The 21,873-nt window shown below is 47.0% G+C and overlaps 1 protein-coding gene across 1 annotated transcript; it reads left to right on the top strand.

Annotated features, from left to right (window-relative positions):
- The first annotated feature begins 7,169 nt into the window (after nucleotides 1–7,169).
- LOC133339687 (putative uncharacterized protein FLJ46204) lies at nucleotides 7,170–19,042 on the top strand. Its single transcript, XM_061547842.1, has 2 exons — nucleotides 7,170–8,472; nucleotides 18,962–19,042. The coding sequence occupies exons 1-2, from the start codon at nucleotides 7,576–7,578 to the stop codon at nucleotides 19,040–19,042; spliced, it is 978 nt and encodes a 325-aa protein (XP_061403826.1). The 5' UTR covers nucleotides 7,170–7,575.
- The last annotated feature ends 2,831 nt before the right edge of the window (nucleotides 19,043–21,873 follow it).

Raw genomic sequence — 21,873 nt, 5'->3', positions numbered from 1 at the left:
CAATTCTCACGACGTTTCGGCCACAATGCAAGCAGCCGTCCTCAGGTGAAGAACATGTCTGTCGGAAAGACAGCGTCTGAATGAGCACCACCAGGCTTGGCAGCGTATATACTTAAATATATTCTTAAATATACGCTGCCAAGCTTGGTGGTGTTCAGAAGAACAGGTCTGTCGGAAAGACAACGTCTGAATGAAACACCACCAGGCTTGGCAGCGTATATTTAAGCTGCTGGGTTGGAGGGAGAAGAGCGCCTTGACAAAATAATTTGCATATCAAGAGGAATTGAGTATATTTTTGATGGCTGTGCAGAGCCAATGCCCCTCACAGAGACATTATTTCTCTGTGTGCCTGTTGGTTTCTCTCTCTCTATGTCTCTCTGTGATGTCTGTCTACTTATATGTCTGTCTATATGTCTCTGGTTCTTTGTTTGATCTCTCTCTCAAATGTAGCATTCTCAGGAAGAACGTAATCGACCAGGTAGGGTGTTGACTGTTATGTTATCCGACTCTCTGTTGTATTACATCACATGTCTAAGTATATTAGATTTGTGTTTCTATTTAATTTATACCTGATGATGATGACGATCGCTCGTGTTGCAATCGAAACGTCGTAGTATGCTAGTATTTAATTTATTATTTTATCTTTATACGTCACGTTACCGAAAGAACCAAAGAGTAATTCTAGGTCACTGTTGAAGATGACGTCACGAAGGAAAGCAAAGAGAGGTGGCGTGACAGAGAGAGCGGTGACGTCACCGGAAGGGGCGGAGCTTCCTGGTGGGTCACACGTGGTGTGACAGAGAGAGCGGTGACGTCACCGGAAGGGGCGGAGCTTCCTGGTGGGTCCCACGTGGCGTGACAGAGAGAGCGGTGACGTCACCGGAAGGGGAGGAGCTTCCTGGTGGGTCACGTGGTGTGACAGAGAGAGCGGTGACGTCACCGGAAGTGGGAGGGGCTTCCTGGTGGGTCACACGTGACGTGACAGAGAGAGCGGTGACGTCACCGGAAGTGGGAGGGGCTTCCTGGTGGGTCACACGTGACGTGACAGAGAGAGCGGTGACGTCACCGGAAGTGGGAGGGGCTTCCTGGTGGGTCACACGTGACGTGACAGAGAGAGCGGTGACGTCACCGGAAGTGGGAGGGGCTTCCTGGTGGGTCACACGTGACGTGACAGAGAGAGCGGTGACGTCACCGGAAGTGGGAGGGGCTTCCTGGTGGGTCCCACGTGGCGTGACAGAGAGAGCGGTGACGTCACCGGAAGTGGGAGGGGCTTCCTGGTGGGTCACGTGGCGTGACAGAGAGAGCGGTGACGTCACCGGAAGGGGAGGGGCTTCCTGGTGGGTCGCACGTGGCGTGACAGAGAGAGCGGTGACGTCACCGGAAGGGGAGGGGCTTCCTGGTGGGTCACACGTGGCGTGACAGAGAGAGCGGTGACGTCACCGGAAGTGGGAGGGGCTTCCTGGTGGGTCACGTGGCGTGACAGAGAGAGCGGTGACGTCACCGGAAGGGGAGGGGCTTCCTGGTGGGTCGCACGTGGCGTGACAGAGAGAGCGGTGACGTCACCGGAAGGGGAGGGGCTTCCTGGTGGGTCACACGTGGCGTGACAGAGAGAGCGGTGACGTCACCGGAAGGGGCGGAGCTTCCTGGTGGGTCACACGTGGTGTGACAGAGAGAGCGGTGACGTCACCGGAAGGGGCGGAGCTTCCTGGTGGGTCACACGTGGTGTGACAGAGAGAGCGGTGACGTCACCGGAAGTGGGAGGGGCTTCCTGGTGGGTCACGTGGTGTGACAGAGAGAGCGGTGACGTCACCGGAAGTGGGAGGGGCTTCCTGTGGGTCACGCGTGGTGTGACAGAGAGAGTGGTGACGTCACCGGAAGTGGGAGGGGCTTCCTGGTGGGTCACGTGGCGTGACAGAGAGAGCGGTGACGTCACCGGAAGGGGTGGAGCTTCCTGGTGGGTCACGTGGTGTGACAGAGAGAGCGGTGACGTCACCGGAAGGGGCGGAGCTTCCTGGTGGGTCACGTGGTGTGACAGAGAGAGCGGTGACGTCACCGGAAGGGGAGGAGCTTCCTGGTGGGTCGCACGTGGCGTGACAGAGAGAGCGGTGACGTCACCGGAAGGGGAGGAGCTTCCTGGTGGGTCGCACGTGGCGTGACAGAGAGAGCGGTGACGTCACTGGAAGGGGGAGGGGCTTCCTGGTGACGTCTCAAACCGTCGTCTGGTGGACTCATCACAGCTGCAATGGAGGAGTCTCCCACCTGGTGCAGATACGACGGGAGGCTGATCGATGCCCGGGTGCGGTCGAGGGATGGCTCCCTATTGGTCGACCGCGTTACGTATGATTTCATGGCTTTATTTTGGTGATTTCGAAAAGTGTATTGGTTTGGCCATGTTTGTGTTGTTGTAGTACAGAGTTAGACTGATGGCCTTAATCTAAGTTGTCTTGTGGTTGTTGTTGTTGTTGTTTGTGTTGTTGTAGTACAGAGTTAGACTGATGGCCTTAATCTAAGTTGTCTTGTGGTTGTTGTTGTTGTTGTTTAACTTTTATGGCTTGATTTTGGTGATTTTCGAAAAGTGTATTGGTTTAGCCATGTTTGTGTTGTTGTAGTACAGAGTTAGACTGATGGCCTTAATCTAAGTTGTCTTGTGGTTGTTGTTGTTGTTGTTGTTTGACTTGCATCCCACTGGGATTTTTGCACACAGCGTTGGTGTACACGGTGCTTTTTCTGCAATATTTTGCTGTCTGTTCTTGGATTTTCTGTTTGCACTCAGTCACACACATTCACTCAGTAATACAGTCACTCAGTCACTCACTCAGTCACATATAGTCACTTTAAGATGTTTTTTGTTCATGTTTTTGTTTGTTGCGGTTGCACCCGATTCAAGAGCCAAATGGCTCACAGGGCTCTATACCTAATACTTGAACTTGAACTTGATGATGATGTAGCGATTTCTGCCCACTCGGAGGAGGGGTTGGAGGCGCTGCTGCTGAACCTGGAGCTTTCCACTAAGAGGGAGGGGGCCTTACCGTCAGCCCCACCAAAACTGAGCACCTGCCTGGGTATTTTTTGCCACCAAACACTCCACCCCCACAAATTTCAACTTGTGATGGGGCATCTTCTTGGTTTTTTCGGTAAAGTCACGTAGTAGAAGGGAAATAATACAATGATAAAAATAAAACATAATAAAATATAATTCTCACGACGTTTCGGCCACAACGCAAGCAGCCGTCCTCAGGTGAAGAACAGGTCTGTCGGAAAGACAGCGTCTGACTTGATTTGACCCAGACTGTCTTTCTGCAGGGGAGCTAGCAGCTCCCCTGCACCAAAAAGGGGAGAAATCGAGTCCAGCCAGCTGCCACCATGTAGAGACCGTCCCTTCACGCATGTTCAACGAGCCAACTATCAGGCAGCGATCTGTAAGTGCTGTCTGCCGGCTAACCCTGTGGTGCCAAGCCCTGCTGAGTATGGATGGACAGACGATGATGGCAAGCCGGCCATTTACCGGATGCGCTCCCCACCCGCACCAGATGTGATCTTGGAACTGCTGGCATGCAAGTGTCTGTGCGTTCATGCACAATGCCAAGCTGCACGTGCCTGTCAAATGGATGTGACATGCACAGACGCGTGCAGTTTACAGACCTGCAGTAACCAAAAACTGCAGGATGATCCAGAACCTGACTTTGAATTCGGGGAGTCAGATGATGAGTGACACAAGATGGTGATTCTGATGGTATTACTGTGGTAGTAGTAGTATACATTGATGCACAGTGTGGTGATTCTGATAGTATTACTGTGGTAGTAATCGTAGTATACATTGATGCACAGTGTGGTGATTCTGATGGTATTACTGTGGTAGTAGTCGTAGTATACATTGATGCACAGTGTGGTGATTCTGATGGTATTACTGTGGTAGTAGTCGTAGTATACATTGATGCACAGTGTGGTGATTCTGATGGTATTACTGTGGTAGTAGTCGTAGTATACATTGATGCACAGTGTGGTGATTCTGATGGTATTACTGTGGTAGTAGTCGTAGTATACATTGATGCACAGTGTGGTGATTCTGATGGTATTACTGTGGTAGTAATCGTAGTATACATTGATGCACAGTGTGGTGATTCTGATGGTATTACTGTGGTGGTACTCGTAGTATACATTGATGCACAGTGTGGTGATTCTGATGGTATTACTGTGGTGGTACTCGTAGTATACATTGATGCATAGTGTGGTGATTCTGATGGTATTACTGTGGTAGTAGTCGTAGTATACATTGATGCACAGTGTGGTGATTCTGATGGTATTACTGTGGTAGTAATCGTAGTATACATTGATGCACAGTGTGGTGATTCTGATGGTATTACTGTGGTGGTACTCGTAGTATACATTGATGCACAGTGTGGTGATTCTGATGGTATTACTGTGGTAGTAGTCGTAGTATACATTGATGCACAGTGTGGTGATTCTGATGGTATTACTGTGGTAGTAATCGTAGTATACATTGATGCACAGTGTGGTGATTCTGATGGTATTACTGTGGTGGTACTCGTAGTATACATTGATGCACAGTGTGGTGATTCTGATGGTATTACTGTGGTGGTACTCGTAGTATACATTGATGCACAGTGTGGTGATTCTGATGGTATTACTGTGGTGGTACTCGTAGTATACATTGATGCACAGTGTGGTGATTCTGATGGTATTACTGTGGTGGTACTCGTAGTATACATTGATGCACAGTGTGGTGATTCTGATGGTATTACTGTGGTGGTAGTCGTAGTATACATTGATGCACAGTGTGGTGATTCTGATGGTATTACTGTGGTGGTACTCGTAGTATACATTGATGCACAGTGTGGTGATTCTGATGGTATTACTGTGGTAGTACTCGTAGTATACATTGATGCACAGTGTGGTGATTCTGATGGTATTACTGTGGTAGTAATCGTAGTATACATTGATGCACAGTGTGGTGATTCTGATGGTATTACTGTGGTGGTACTCGTAGTATACATTGATGCATAGTGTGGTGATTCTGATGGTATTACTGTGGTAGTAATCGTAGTATACATTGATGCACAGTGTGGTGATTCTGATGGTATTACTGTGGTACTCGTAGTAGACATTGATGCACAGTGTGGTGATTCTGATGGTATTACTGTGGTGGTACTCGTAGTATACATTGATGCACAGTGTGGTGATTCTGATGGTATTACTGTGGTGGTAGTCGTAGTATACATTGATGCACAGTGTGGTGATTCTGATGGTATTACTGTGGTGGTACTCGTAGTATACATTGATGCACAGTGTGGTGATTCTGATGGTATTACTGTGGTAGTACTCGTAGTATACATTGATGCACAGTGTGGTGATTCTGATGGTATTACTGTGGTAGTAATCGTAGTATACATTGATGCACAGTGTGGTGATTCTGATGGTATTACTGTGGTGGTACTCGTAGTATACATTGATGCATAGTGTGGTGATTCTGATGGTATTACTGTGGTAGTAATCGTAGTATACATTGATGCACAGTGTGGTGATTCTGATGGTATTACTGTGGTACTCGTAGTATACATTGATGCACAGTGTGGTGATTCTGGACTTGGTTACCGTTATTAACACCATCTAAGTACACACAGAGCTTGATTACAATAAAGAAACCTACTTCACATATACCCATCACTAACGATATGTTTGGGATTAGATGTATCATTGACTAAGTATATGCGAATGTTAATGTTTATAATACTCAAGTAGCATATTCTTGGTTCTTTCGGTAAAGTCACGTAGAAGGGAAATAATACAATTTTCTTGCTGTGGATTTCACACCTGATGATGATTGCCTGTGCTGCAGTCGAAACGTCGTGAGAATTTTGATTGTTTAATATTTTTATTATTTCCATTCTACGTGACTTTACCGGAAGATCCAAGAATATGAATCCCTGCAGTCACGAAAGCTTTAAATCAAAATTCAAGTAGCAGTTTACCTTCCTATGATATCCCTTATTATCCTGTGTTTTCATTGTGTATGTAAACCAATAAAGACCAGTTTGTGACTTACCTGGCTTTGGACTAAGTCGTTTTTCAATAACGATGCCCAATTCATCATTCCGGACGCCTGTCACAGAGTATGTGTACAAAAGTCATGGTAACCACAACTAAGCTGCCACTCCGCAAAGGTTATCATATCAGAATGTGTCCCACACTTGTAGAGGATTACAAACATCATTACTCGACTTTGCCACCTCGGCTGGTACCAATAAGTGATCTTTTTGGTCTGGACCTATAGACCCCATGTAGAGGGTGGAACGCACAAAATGCGTCAATGCAATAAAAGCTAACGTGCAGGAACAACGAATTTCAGGTGAGAACCCTCAACCAACAACACCGACGCGCAAGGAAAGTAGACAACGAACAAGGGACTGGTCATCGAAACGAAACACGCTTTGGACGGGGTCCTCGTAACCCTACCCCCGGCTGAGACTGGAAATGGAGCGCTGGGGACCCCCCAGGGCAATACGCAAATGGCCTGACAACTCGGCAGGTGGAAATAGACAAGATGGAATGATAATTGGTTCTTTACCCTTCTATCTGGCAACAAAACTGACACCTTTTTGCAAGGAGTCATGTTTGCATAGACCGCAATACCTGCAGTCATAAATACAAACAAAAGACATAACTCTGATAATGTATGTGCACTGTCCTTGAAGTTGATTGGTCCACACCCGAGACAGCTTTCCTTCGAGCCTAGTCTCATATGGGTTGGACCAGATGACGCCAAAAGGCGCACAACTCAAGGACAATGCACCATCAGAGTATGAGAGCTCGGGGCAAGCATCTACACTATGGGGACCTCATTTGCCAGTAAAAATATGATAATTGGTTCGTTACCCTTCTATCTGGCAACAAAACTGACACCTTTTTGCAAGGAGTCATGTTTGCATAGATGGAATGTTGGGCTTCAACCGCGACGGGTTTACAGATCAGCGGAATGGTCAGCCCTGTGACCCGAGTTCCATTCTCGCTCGCGGTTGATTCCTCCCCAACTGAGCCCTGCTGGTTCGAGTTCAATCTGCGCTCACTTACAGCACTGATGTGACGGCTACTCGAGCATAATGTGTCTTCGCAGGCGAGGAACAGGGTGTGAATTCCATGAGAGTCATCATACAAGTCAGACGGGTTTCTTAAGGCACAAGAGACACACACACACAGAGACAAATACAGATAGAAAAACACCCACAGAGACACGCACACATACACACACAGAGGTACAGACACACACATACAGACACCTACAGACACACACAGACACCCACAGACACACACTGACACACTGACACCCACAGACACCCACAAACACCCACACACTGACACACTGACACACACAGACACCCACAAACACCCACACACTGACACACTGACACCCACAGACACCCACAAACACCCACACACTGACACACTGACACACACAGACAACCACACAGATACATACACACAGACACACACACAGACAGACACACACACAGACACACCGACACACACAGACAACCACACAGACAACCACACAGACACATGCACACAGACAGACACACACAGACAGACACACACACAGACACACCGACACACACAGACAACCACGCAGACACACACAGACACACACACACAGACAGACACACACAGACAGACACACACAGACACAGACACACACACACAGACAGACACACACAGACAGACACACACAGACAGACACACACACAGACACACACACACAGACAGACACACACAGACAGACACACACAGACAGACACACACACAGACACACACAGACACATACATACACACAGACAGACACACACACAGACAGACACACACAGACAGACACACCGACACACACATAGAGACACACACAGACACACACACAGACAGACACACACACAGACACACACAGACACAGACATACACACAGACAGACACACACACAGACACACACAGACACAGACATACACACAGACAGACACACACAGACAGACACACACACACAGACACACACAGACAGACACACACAGACAGACACACACAGACAGACACACAGACACACACACAGACACACCGACACACACACAGACACACACACAGACACACACAGACACAGACATACACACAGACAGACACACACAGACAGACACACACACACAGACACACACAGACACACACAGACAGACACACACAGACAGACACACACACACAGACACACACACACAGACACACACAGACAGACACACAGACACACACACAGACACACCGACACACACAGACACACAGACACACACAGACACAGACACACACAGACACACACCGACACACACACACAGACAGACACACACACAGACAGACACACACACACACACACAGACACACCGACACACACAGAGAGACAAATATTCAGCGCCACAAATCGACCATCACGCGGTGAGTACTGCACAACCTGGTTAACACTCAGCCAATCATCACTCTTTCGGGTGGGAGGGTCGATACAACTGGTACCACTTTATAAATATCAGCGCTTCTCTCCCACGGGGCATGAAGCGAGCTCCAACACCATCATCATCACCCTATATTTCTGGGATGAGTAAAATCGGTACTATTTTGCGTGCACCCGATATGGATGTTGATGTGGTGATGTTTGATGTTGATGTGGTTGGTGGGTGATGTTGATGTGGTTGATGGTAATGGGTGATGGTGATGTGGTTGATGGGTGATGTTGATGTGGTTGATGGTGATGTTGATGTGGTTGATGGTGATGTTGATGTGGTTGATGTTGATGTGGTTGATGGGTGATGTTGATGGGTGATGTTGATGGGTGATGTTGAAGTGGATAATGGGTGATGGGTGATGTTGATGTGGTTGATGGTGATGTGGTTGATGGTGATGTTGATGTGGTTGATGGGTGATGTTGATGTGGTTGATGGGTGATGTTGATGTGGTTGATGGGTGATGTTGATGGGTGATGTTGATGTGGTTGATGGTGATGTTGATGGGTGATGTTGATGGGTGATGTTGAAGTGGATAATGGGTGATGGGTGATGTTGATGTGGTTGATGGTGATGTGGTTGATGGGTGATGTTGATGTGGTTGATGGGTGATGTTGATGTGGTTGATGGGTGATGTTGATGGGTGATGTTGATGTGGTTGATGGTGATGTTGATGTGGTTGATGTTGATGTGGTTGATGGGTGATGTTGATGGGTGATGTTGATGGGTGATGTTGAAGTGGATAATGGGTGATGGGTGATGTTGATGTGGTTGATGGTGATGTGGTTGATGGTGATGTTGATGTGGTTGATGGGTGATGTTGATGTGGTTGATGGGTGATGTTGATGTGGTTTGATGGGTGATGTTGATGGGTGATGTTGATGTGGTTGATGGTGATGTTGATGGGTGATGTTGATGGGTGATGTTGAAGTGGATAATGGGTGATGGGTGATGTTGATGTGGTTGATGGTGATGTGGTTGATGGGTGATGTTGATGTGGTTGATGGGTGATGTTGATGTGGTTGATGGGTGATGTTGATGGGTGATGTTGATGTGGTTGATGGTGATGTTGATGTGGTTGATGGTGATGTTGATGGGTGATGTTGATGTGGTTGATGGTGATGTTGATGGGTGATGTTGATGTGGTTGATGGGTGATGTTGATGGGTGATGTTGATGTGGTTGATGGTGATGTTGATGGGTGATGTTGATGGGTGATGTTGATGTGGTTGATGGTGATGTTGATGGGTGATGTTGATGTGGTTGATGGTGATGTTGATGGGTGATGTTGATGTGGTTGATGGTGATGTTGATGGGTGATGTTGATGTGGTTGATGGGTGATGGTGATGTGGATGGGGTGATGTTGATGTGGTTGATGGTGATGTGGATGGGTGATGTTGATGTGGTTGATGGGTGATAGATGATGTGGTTGATGGTGATGTTGATGTGGTTGATGGTGATGTTGATGTGGTTGATGGTGATGTTGATGTGGGTGATGGTGATGTTGATGTGGGTGATGGTGATGTTGATGTGGGTGATGGTGATGTTGATGTGGGTGATGGTGATGTTGATGTGGGTGATGGTGATGTTGATGTGGTTGATGGTGATGTTGATGTGGGTGATGGTGATGTTGATGTGGTTGATGGTGATGTTGATGTTGTTGATGTTGATGTGGTTGATGGTGATGTTGATGTGGTTGATGGTGATGTTGATGTGGTTGATGGTGATGTTGATGTGGTTGATGGGTGGTGGTTGATGGGTGATGTTGATGTGGTTGATGGGTGATGTTGATGGTTGATGTTGATGTGGTTGATGGTGATGTTGATGTGGTTGATGGTGATGTTGATGGGTGATGTTGATGTGGTTGATGGGTGATGTTGATGTGGTTGATGGGTGATGTTGATGTGGTTGATGGGTGATGTGATGTGGTTGATGGTGATGTTGATGGGTGATGTTGATGTGGTTGATGGGTGATGTTGATGTGGTTGATGGGTGATGTTGATGTGGTTGATGGGTGATGTTGATGTGGTGATGGTGATGTGATGGGTGATGTTGATGTGGTTGATGGTGATGTTGATGTGGTTGATGGTGATGTGATGGGTGATGTTGATGTGGTTGATGGGTGATGTTGATGTGGTTGATGGGTGATATTGATGTGGTTGATGGTGATGTTGATGTGGTTGATGGGTGATGTTTATGGGTGATGTTGATGTGGTTGATGGGTGATGTTGATGTGGTTGATGGGTGATGTTGATGTGGTTGATGGTGATGTTGATGGGTGATGTTGATGTGGTTGATGGTGATGTTGATGGGTGATGTTGATGGGTGATGTTGATGGGTGATGTTGATGGGTGATGTTGATGTGGTTGATGGTGATGTTGATGTGGTTGATGGTGATGTTGATGGGTGATGTTGATGTGGTTGATGGGTGATGTTGATGTGGTTGATGGGTGATGTTGATGTGGTTGATGGGTGATGTTGATGTGGTTGATGGTGATGTTGATGTGGTTGATGGTGATGTTGATGGGTGATGTTGATGTGGTTGATGGTGATGTTGATGGGTGATGTTGATGGGTGATGTTGATGGGTGATGTTGATGGGTGATGTTGATGTGGTTGATGGTGATGTTGATGGGTGATGTTGATGGGTGATGTTGATGGGTGATGTTGATGTGGTTGATGGTGATGTTGATGGGTGATGTTGATGGGTGATGTCGATGTGGTTGATGGTGATGTGATGTGGTTGATGGTGATGTTGATGGGTGATGTTGATGGGTGATGTTGATGTGGTTGATGGGTGATGTTGATGGGTGATGTCGATGTGGTTGATGGTGATGTTGATGGGTGATGTTGATGGGTGATGTCGATGTGGTTGATGGTGATGTTGATGGGTGATGTTGATGTGGTTGATGGTGATGTTGATGGGTGATGTTGATGTGGTTGATGGTGATGTTGATGGGTGATGTTGATGGTTGATGTTGATGTGGTTGATGGGTGATGTTGATGTGGTTGATGGGTGATGGTGATGGGTGATGTCGATGTGGTTGATGGGTGATGGTGATGTTGATGGGTGATGTTGATGTGGTTGATGGTGATGTTGATGTGGTTGATGGTGATGTTGATGTGGTTGATGGTGATGTTGATGGGTGATGTTGATGTGGTTGATGATGTGGTTGATGGTGATGTTGATGTGGTTGATGGTGATGTTGATGGGTGATGTTGATGTGGTTGATGGTGATGTTGATGGGTGATGTTGATGTGGTTGATGATGTGGTTGATGGTGATGTTGATGTGGTTGATGGTGATGTTGATGGGTGATGTTGATGTGGTTGATGGTGATGTTGATGGGTGATGTTGATGGGTGATGTTGATGGGTGATGTTGATGTGGTTGATGGTGATGTTGATGTGGTTGATGGTGATGTCGATGTGGTTGATGGGTGATGTTGATGTGGTTGATGGTGATGTTGATGTGGTTGATGGTGATGTTGATGGGTGATGTTGATGGGTGATGTTGATGTGGGTGATGGTGATGTCGATGTGGTTGATGGGTGATGTTGATGTGGTTGATGGTGATGTTGATGTGGTTGATGGGTGATGTTGATGTGGTTGATGGTGATGTTGATGTGGTTGATGGTGATGTTGATGTGGTTGATGGTGATGTTGATGTGGTTGATGGTGATGTCGATGTGGTTGATGGGTGATGTTGATGGGTGATGTTGATGTGGTTGATGGTGATGTTGATGTGGTTGATGGGTGATGTTGATGTGGTTGATGGTGATGTTGATGTGGTTGATGGTGATGTCGATGTGGTTGATGGTGATGTTGATGGGTGATGTTGATGTGGTTGATGGTGATGTTGATGTGGTTGATGGGTGATGTTGATGTGGTTGATGGTGATGTTGATGTGGTTGATGGTGATGTTGATGTGGTTGATGGGTGATGTCGATGTGGTTGATGGTGATGTCGATGTGGTTGATGGGTGATGTTGATGTGGTTGATGGTGATGTTGATGTGGTTGATGGTGATGTTGATGGGTGATGTTGATGGGTGATGTTGATGTGGTCGATGGTGATGTTGATGTGGTTGATGGTGATGTTGATGGGTGATGTTGATGTGGTTGATGGTGATGTTGATGTGGTTGATGGGTGATGTTGATGGGTGATGTCGATGTGGTTGATGGTGATGTTGATGGGTGATGTTGATGTGGTTGATGGTGATGTTGATGTGGTGATGGTGATGTTGATGGGTGATGTTGATGGGTGATGTTGATGTGGTTGATGGTGATGTTGATGGGTGATGTTGATGTGGTTGATGGTGATGTTGATGTGGTTGATGGTGATGTTGATGGGTGATGTTGATGTGGTTGATGGTGATGTTGATGGGTGATGTTGATGTGGTTGATAGTGATGTTGATGGGTGATGTCGATGTGGTTGATGGTGATGTTGATGGGTGATGTTGATGTGGTTGATGGTGATGTTGATGGGTGATGTGATGTGGTTGATGGTGATGTGATGGGTGATGTTGATGGGTGATGTTGATGTGATTGATGGTGATGTTGATGTGGTTGATGGTGATGTCGATGTGGTTGATGGTGATGTTGATGGGTGATGTTGATGGGTGATGTTGATGTGGTTGATGGTGATGTTGATGGGTGATGTTGATGTGGTTGATGGTGATGTGATGGGTGATGTTGATGGGTGATGTTGATGTGGTTGATGGTGATGTTGATGTGGTTGATGGTGATGTTGATGGGTGATGTTGATGGGTGATGTCGATGTGGTTGATGGTGATGTCGATGTGGTTGATGGTGATGTCGATGTGGTTGATGGTGATGTTGATGGGTGATGTTGATGGGTGATGTTGATGTGATTGATGGTGATGTTGATGTGGTTGATGGTGATGTCGATGTGGTTGATGGTGATGTTGATGGGTGATGTTGATGGGTGATGTTGATGTGGTTGATGGTGATGTTGATGGGTGATGTTGATGTGGTTGATGGTGATGTTGATGGGTGATGTTGATGGGTGATGTTGATGTGGTTGATGGTGATGTTGATGTGGTTGATGGTGATGTTGATGGGTGATGTTGATGGGTGATGTCGATGTGGTTGATGGTGATGTCGATGTGGTTGATGGGTGATGTTGATGTGGTTGATGGTGATGTTGATGGGTGATGTTGATGGGTGATGTTGATGTGGTTGATGGTGATGTTGATGGGTGATGTTGATGGGTGATGTTGATGTGGTTGATGGTGATGTTGATGTGGTTGATGGTGATGTTGATGGGTGATGATGATGTTGATGGTTGATGGTGATGTTGATGTGGTTGATGGTGATGTTGATGGGTGATGTTGAAGTGGATAATGGGTGATGTTGATGGGTGATGTTGATGTGGTGATGGTGATGTTGATGTGGTTGATGGTGATGTTGATGGGTGATGTTGAAGTGGATAATGGGTGATGTTGATGGGTGATGTTGATGTGGTTGATGGTGATGTTGATGGGTCATGTTGATGTGGTTGATGGTGATGTTGATGGGTGATGTTGATGTGGTTGATGGTGATGTTGATGGGTGATGTTGATGTGGTTGATGGTGATGTTGATGGGTGATGTTGATGGTTGATGTTGATGTGGTTGATGGGTGATGTTGATGTGGTTGATGGGTGATGGTGATGTTGATGGGTGATGTTGATGTGGTTGATGGTGATGTTGATGTGGTTGATGGTGATGTTGATGGGTGATGTTGATGTGGTTGATGGTGATGTTGATGGGTGATGTTGATGTGGTTGATGGTGATGTTGATGGGTGATGTTGATGTGGTTGATGGTGATGTTGATGGGTGATGTTGATGGTGATGTTGATGGGTGATGTTGATGTGGTTGATGGTGATGTTGATGGGTGATGTTGATGGGTGATGTTGATGGTTGATGTTGATGTGGTTGATGGTGATGTTGATGGGTGATGTTGATGTGGTTGATGGTGATGTTGATGTGGTTGATGGTGATGTGGTTGATGGGTGATGTTGATGTGGTTGATGGTGATGTTGATGTGGTTGATGGGTGATGGTGATGTGGATGGGTGATGTTGATGTGGTTGATGGTGATGGTGGTGTTGATGTGGTTGATGGGTGATAGATGATGTGGTGATGGTGGTGATGTTGATGGGTGATGTTGATGTGGTTGATGGTGATGTTGATGTGGTTGATGGTGATGTTGATGTGGGTGATGGTGATGTTGATGGGTGATGTTGATGTGGTTGATGGGTGATGGGTGATGTTGATGTGGTTGATGGTGATGTTGATGTGGTTGATGGTGATGTTGATGTGGTTGATGGTGATGTTGATGTGGGTGATGGTGATGTTGATGTGGTTGATGGTGATGTTGATGTGGGTGATGGTGATGTTGATGTGGGTGATGGTGATGTTGATGTGGGTGATGGTGATGTTGATGTGGGTGATGGTGATGTTGATGGGTGATGATGATGTTGATGGTTGATGGTGATGTTGATGTGGTTGATGGTGATGTTGATGTGGTTGATGGTGATGTTGATGTGGTTGATGGTGATGTAGTTGATGGTAATGGGTGACAGTGCTGGTGTTGAGACTCATAGAGGCACCCACAGAGACACCCACAGAGACCCACAGAGACACCCACAGAGATTCACAGAGATACACACAGAGACACCAACAGAGACACCCACAGAGACCCACAGAGATACACACAGAGACACCAACAGAGACACCCACAGAGACCCACAGAGACCCAAAGAGACACCCACAGAGACACCCACAAAGACACCCACAGAGACACTCACAGAGACACCCACAGAGGCACCCACAGAGACCCACAGAGACCCACAGAGACACCCACAGAGACACTAACAGAGACACACACAGAGACCCACAGAGACACCCACAGAGACATCCACAGAGACTCACGGAGACACCCACAGAAACACCCACAGAGATTCACAGAGATACACACAGAGACACCAACAGAGACACCCACAGAAACCCACAGAGACCCAAAGAGACACCCACAGAGACACCCACAAAGACACCCACAGAGACACTCACAGAGACACCCACAGAGACTCACAGAGACCCACAGAGAACACAGAGATACACACAGAGACACCAACAGAGACACACACAGAGACCCACAGAGACCCAAAGAGACACCCACAGAGACACCCACAAAGACACCCACAGAAACACTCACAGAGACACCCACAGAGACTCACAGAGACCCACAGAGAACACAGAGACACACACAGAGACACCCACAGAGACTCACAGAGACCTACAGAGACTCACATAGACCCACACAGACACTAGCAGAGACACCCACAGAGACAACCACAGAGACTCACAGATACCCACAGAAAACCACATAGACACCCAAAGAGACACCCACAGAGACTCACAGAGACCCACAGAGACACCCACAGAGACACTCACTGAGACCCCCAGAGACACCCACAGAGACCCATAGAGACCCACAGAGACACCCACAGAGATTCACAGAGCACCCACAGAGATCCACAGAGATACACACAGAGACACCAACAGAGACACCCACAGAGACCCACAGAGACCCAAAGAGACACCCACAGAGACACCCACAAAGACACCCACAGAGACACTCACAGAGACACCCACAGAGACTCACAGAGACCCACAGAGAACACAGAGATACACACAGAGACACCAACAGAGACACACACAGAGACCCACAGAGACCCAAAGAGACACCCACAGAGACACCCACAAAGACACCCACAGAAACACTCACAGAGACACCCACAGAGACTCACAGAGACCCACAGAGAACACAGAGACACACACAGAGACACCCACAGAGACTCACAGAGACCTACAGAGACTCACATAGACCCACACAGACACTAGCAGAGACACCCACAGAGACAACCACAGAGACTCACAGATACCCACAGAAAACCACATAGACACCCAAAGAGACACCCACAGAGACTCACAGAGACCCACAGAGACACCCACAGAGACACTCACTGAGACCCCCAGAGACACCCACAGAGACCCATAGAGACCCACAGAGACACCCACAGAGACACTCACTGAGACCCTCAGAGACACCCACATAGACTCACAGAGACCCACAGATACCCACAGAAAACCACATAGACACCCAAAGAGACACCCACAGAGACTCACAGAGACCCACAGAGACACCCACAGAGACACTCACTGAGACCCCCAGAGACACCCACAGAGACCCATAGAGACCCAAAGAGACACCCACAGAGACACCCACAAAGACACCCACAGAGACACTCACAGAGACACCCACAGAGACTCACAGAGACCCACAGAGAACACAGAGACACACACAGAGGACACCCACAGAGACTCACAGAGACCTACAGAGACTGACATAGACCCACACAGACACCCACAGAAACACTAACAGAGACACCCACAGAGACAACCACAGAGACCCACCGAAAACCACAGAGACACCCAAAGAGACACCCACAGAGACTCACAGAGACCCACAGAGACACCCACAGAGACACTCACTGAGACCCCCAGAGACACCCACAGAGACCCATAGAGACCCACAGAGACACCCACAGAGACACTCACTGAGACCCTCAGAGACACCCACATAGACTCACAGAGACCCACAGATACCCACAGAAAACCACAGAGACACCCAAAGAGACACCCACAGAGACTCACAGAGACCCACAGAGACACTCACTGAGACCCCCAGAGACACCCACAGAGACCCATAGAGACCCACAGAGACACCCACAGAGACACTCACTGAGACCCTCAGAGACACCCACATAGACTCACAGAGACCCACAGATACCCACAGAAAACCACAGAGACACCCAAAGAGACACCCACAGAGACTCACAGAGACCCACAGAGACACTCACTGAGACCCCCAGAGACACCCACAGAGAACCATAGAGACCCACAGAGACACCTGAAGGTCACTTCAACATGCACGCATGCATAGGTGCTTCTGCTGCTCGTAACAGCACTTGTCCCAAGGGTCTACTGATGCTAGACAACGAATCTTATCTTGTAACGAGATGAGGGTTACATTTTGACTTAAAACTTTCGTGACTGCAAGAATTCATATTCTTTGGTTCTTTCGGTAAAGTCACGTAGAGAGAGAATTAATAATAAAAGAAAAATTAAGTGAATGAAAATAAGAAAAAAATATTTAAATTAAATTAAAACCTACAACGTTTCGATCGCAACGCAAGCGGTCTTCATCAAGAACAAGTAAACCCGTAAAAACAAAGTTTTTCACAACAAATCCTTTATATGCGTGGCGGCTAGAGTCCTCTCGTCCTCTGGCTTGAGATGGCTGCCACCTATGGGTCAGATGATTGTATGGCACTATTAAGCAATTGGTAATTAAATATAATATTTTTGTCCTAAAAAGTGTAAATGTTTTGGAAAAAATTTCACGAACATTAATTGTCTCGCACAACCAGTCTGTGTGCAAAATGTCAGCTCGATTGGATCACGGGAAGTGGGTTAAAAAACGACCGAAAGATTTGCACGGTCCTAAGCAAGCAAGCGAACTTAATATAAAGGATTTAAATAAATAAACCCGTAAAAACAAAGTGTTTCACTATAAATCCTTTATATGCGTGGCGGCTAGAGTCCTCTCGTCCTCTGGCTTGAGATGGCTGCCACCTATGGGTCAGATGATTGCCTGCCACAATTAAGCAATTGGTAATTAAATATTTTAAAAAATTTCCCTAAACAGTGTAAAATTTTGGAAACATTTTTTCACGAACATTAATTGTCTCGCACAACGAGTCTGTGTGCAAAATGTCAGCTCGATTGGATCACGGGAAGTGGGTTAAAAAACGACCAAAATGTTTGCACGGTCGTAAGCACGCAAGCGAGTGAACTTAATATAAAGGATTTAAAAAGGGGGGTTAGCTTCTAAAGGCAAACTGTTTATAAAGCTTTAGAGATGGTCGTAGCCCAAGTGTGTCAGCAGCATGAGCGGGGCAGCTTATGTTCACGTGAGAGAAAACCCCGACACCGGCAGTAGGTCTACACCAGGGGTCGGCAACCAAAATAACAAGAAGAGCCATTTCTTTCCAATTCGGTACAAAATTCAGTATTTCAAGAGCCGCAATGCATCTGAGTACATACTGTACATATCGTCAAGAAGCAGCCCGTAAAGAGCCACATGCGGCTCCGGAGCCGTAGGTTGCCGACCCCTGGTCTACACCAATCAAAGGACCGCCAGGCAATCATTGCACCTCGCTCCACACACCCACACTGCTGACGGTAGAGGTTGACGAGAAAACACCAATCAAGTCATGACCCAAAGTGGTTCATGATATCTTTAAAATGATTGCTGAGTGTATAACCATCTTGAACTTGTATCTGTGTATGTATATGTAGGCCACGCGTTTGGTTGCGATGCGAGCATGCAGCGGACAGTGGGGGCAACTGAGGACATACAGTTGTTGCTGCGCCAATTAAGCGGTGAGGTCATTAAGAGACGCCACAGGTGTTAAGAGTAACTGAGGACGCAGGCCGGTAATTGATCGAGAGGGTAAGTGTCTGGGACTGGCGTCGGGGTGTCCACGAAAACAACATCACGTGACATCACGTGAGGCTGGGGGCCATGGGGGGCGAAGGGAGGAGCGGGGGATGACATAACTAATTGGGACTAATTGGTTCAGGGATAAAGGCAGAGCATAGAGGAGAGACGGGGGTCATTGTGAGTGTTGGAGTCGCAGTTGGAGTTGGCGTTGGAGTTGGTAAATGGACAAGAGTGTATAGTGTAGGGTAGCAGTGGATAAGAGAGTATAGTATAGGGTAGCAGTGGATAAGAGTGTATAGTATGAGGTAGCAGTGGACAAGAGTGTATAGTATAGGGTAGCAGTGGACAAGAGTGTATAGTATAGGGTAGCAGTGGACAAGAGTGTATAGTATAGGGTAGCAGTGGATAAGAGAGTATAGTATAGGGTAGCAGTGGACAAGAGTGTATAGTATAGGGTAGCAGTGAATAAGAGAGTACAGTATAGTATAGGGTAGCAGTGGACAAGAGTGTATAGTATAAGGTAGCAGTGGATAAAGAGAATGCAGTATACGGTAGCAGTGGACATAGAGAGTACGGACAGAGTAGCAAGGACGGATGTTGATGGTGATGTTGATGGGTGATGTTGATGTGGTTGATGGTGATGTTGATGGGTGATGTTGATGTGGTTGATGGTGATGTTGATGGGTGATGTTGAGTGGTTGATGGGTGATGTTGATGGGTGATGTTGATGTGGTTGATGGTGATGTTGATGGGTGATGTTGATGTGGTTGATGGTGATGTTGATGGGTGATGTTGATGTGGTTGATGGTGATGTTGATGGGTGATGTTGATGGGTGATGGTGATGTTGATGGGTGATGTTGATGTGGTTGATGGTTGATGTTGATGTGGTTGATGGTGATGTTGATGTGGTTGATGGTTGATGGGTGATGTTGATGTGGTTGATGGTGATGTTGATGTGGGTGATGGTGATGTTGATGGGTGATGTTGATGTGGTTGATGGTGATGTTGATGTGGTTGATGGTGATGTTGATGTGGTTGATGGTGATTTGATGTGGGTGATGTGATGTTGATGTGGTTGATGGTGATGTTGATGTGGTTGATGGTGATGTTGATGGTGATGTTGATGGGTGATGGTGATGTTGATGGGTTGATGGTGATTGATGGTGATGTTGATGGGTGATGGTGATGTGTGTGGTTGATGGTGAGTGATGGGTGATGTTGATGGTGCTGTGATGGGTGTGTTGATGTGGTTGATGGTGATGTTGATGGTGATGTTGATGGGTGATGGTGATGTTGATGGGTGATGGGTGATGTGGTTGATGGGTGATGTTGATGGGTGATGGTGATGTGGGTGATGGTGATGTTGATGGGTGATGTTGATGGTGATGTGATGGGTGATGTTGATGTGGTTGATGGTGATGTTGATGGGTGATGTTGATGGGTGAGGGTGATGTTGATGGGTGATGTGATGTGGTTGATGGGTGATGTTGATGGGTGATGTTGATGTGGGTGATGGTGATGTTGATGGGTGATGTTGATTGTGGTTGATGGGTGATGTTGATGGGTGATGTTGATGTGGGTGATGGTGATGTTGATGGTGATGTTGATGTGGGTGATGGTGATGTTGATGGGTGATGTTGATGGTGATGTTGATGGGTGATGTTGATGTGGTTGATGGTGATGTTGATGGGTGATGTTGATGGGTGATGGTGATGTTGATGGGTGATGGTGATGTGGTTGATGGGTGATGTTGATGGGTGATGTTGATGTGGTTGATGGGTGATGTTGATGGGTGATGTTGATGTGGTTGATGGTGATGTTGATGGGTGATGTTGATGTGGTTGATGGTGATGTTGATGGGTGATGTTGATGTGGGTGATGGTGATGTTGATGGGTGATGTTGATGTGGTTGATGGGTGATGTTGATGGGTGATGTTGATGTGGGTGATGGTGATGTTGATGGTGATGTTGATGTGGTTGATGGTGATGTTGATGGGTGATGTTGATGTGGGTGATGGTGATGTTGATGGGTGATGTTGATGTGGGTGATGGTGATGTTGATGTGGTTGATGGTGATGTTGATGGGTGATGTTGATGGTGATGTTGATGGGTGAGTTGATGTGGTTGATGGTGATGTTGATGGGTGATGTTGATGGGTGATGGTGATGTTGATGTGGTTGATGGTGATGTTGATGGGTGATGTTGATGGTGATGTTGATGGGTGATGTTGATGTGGTTGATGGTGATGTTGATGGGTGATGTTGTGGGTGATGGTGATGTTGAGGGTGATGGTGATGTGGTTGATGGGTGATGTTGATGGGTGATGTTGATGTGGGTGATGGTGATGTTGATGGGTGATGTTGATGGTGATGTTGATGGTGATGTTGATGTGGTTGATGGTGATGTTGATGGGTGATGTTGATGGGTGATGGTGATGTTGATGGGTGATGGTGATGTGATGGGTGATGTGATGTGGCTTGATGGGTGATGTTGATGGGTGATGTTGATGTGGGTGATGGTGATGTTGATGGGTGATGTTGATGTGGTTGATGGGTGATGTTGATGGTGATGTTTGAATGTGGGTGATGTGATGTTGATGGTGATGTTGATGTGGGTGATGGTGATGTTGATGGGTGATGTTGATGGTGATGTTGATGGGTGATGTTGATGTGGTTGATGGTGTGCTGTTGATGGGTGATGTTGATGGTGATGGTGATGTTGATGGGTGATGGTTGATGTGGTTGATGGGTGATGTTGATGGGTGAT

This window comes from Lethenteron reissneri, unplaced genomic scaffold (assembly GCF_015708825.2).
Source record: "Lethenteron reissneri isolate LAM-NWPU_2019-01 unplaced genomic scaffold, ASM1570882v1 scaffold_206, whole genome shotgun sequence".
In the NCBI taxonomy this organism is placed as follows: Eukaryota; Metazoa; Chordata; class Hyperoartia; order Petromyzontiformes; family Petromyzontidae; genus Lethenteron; species Lethenteron reissneri.
The sequence above is the reverse complement of the archived record's forward strand: the minus strand, read 5'-3'. Positions and strand labels throughout refer to the sequence as shown.

Coding starts and splice junctions, on each gene's coding strand:
- LOC133339687 (XM_061547842.1), top strand. CDS start 7,576: ATGCACACAGACAGACACACACAGACAGACACACACACAGACACACCG. Junction 8,473..18,961: donor CACAAATCGACCATCACGCG/GTGAGTACTGCA, acceptor ATGTATATGTAG/GCCACGCGTTTGGTTGCGAT.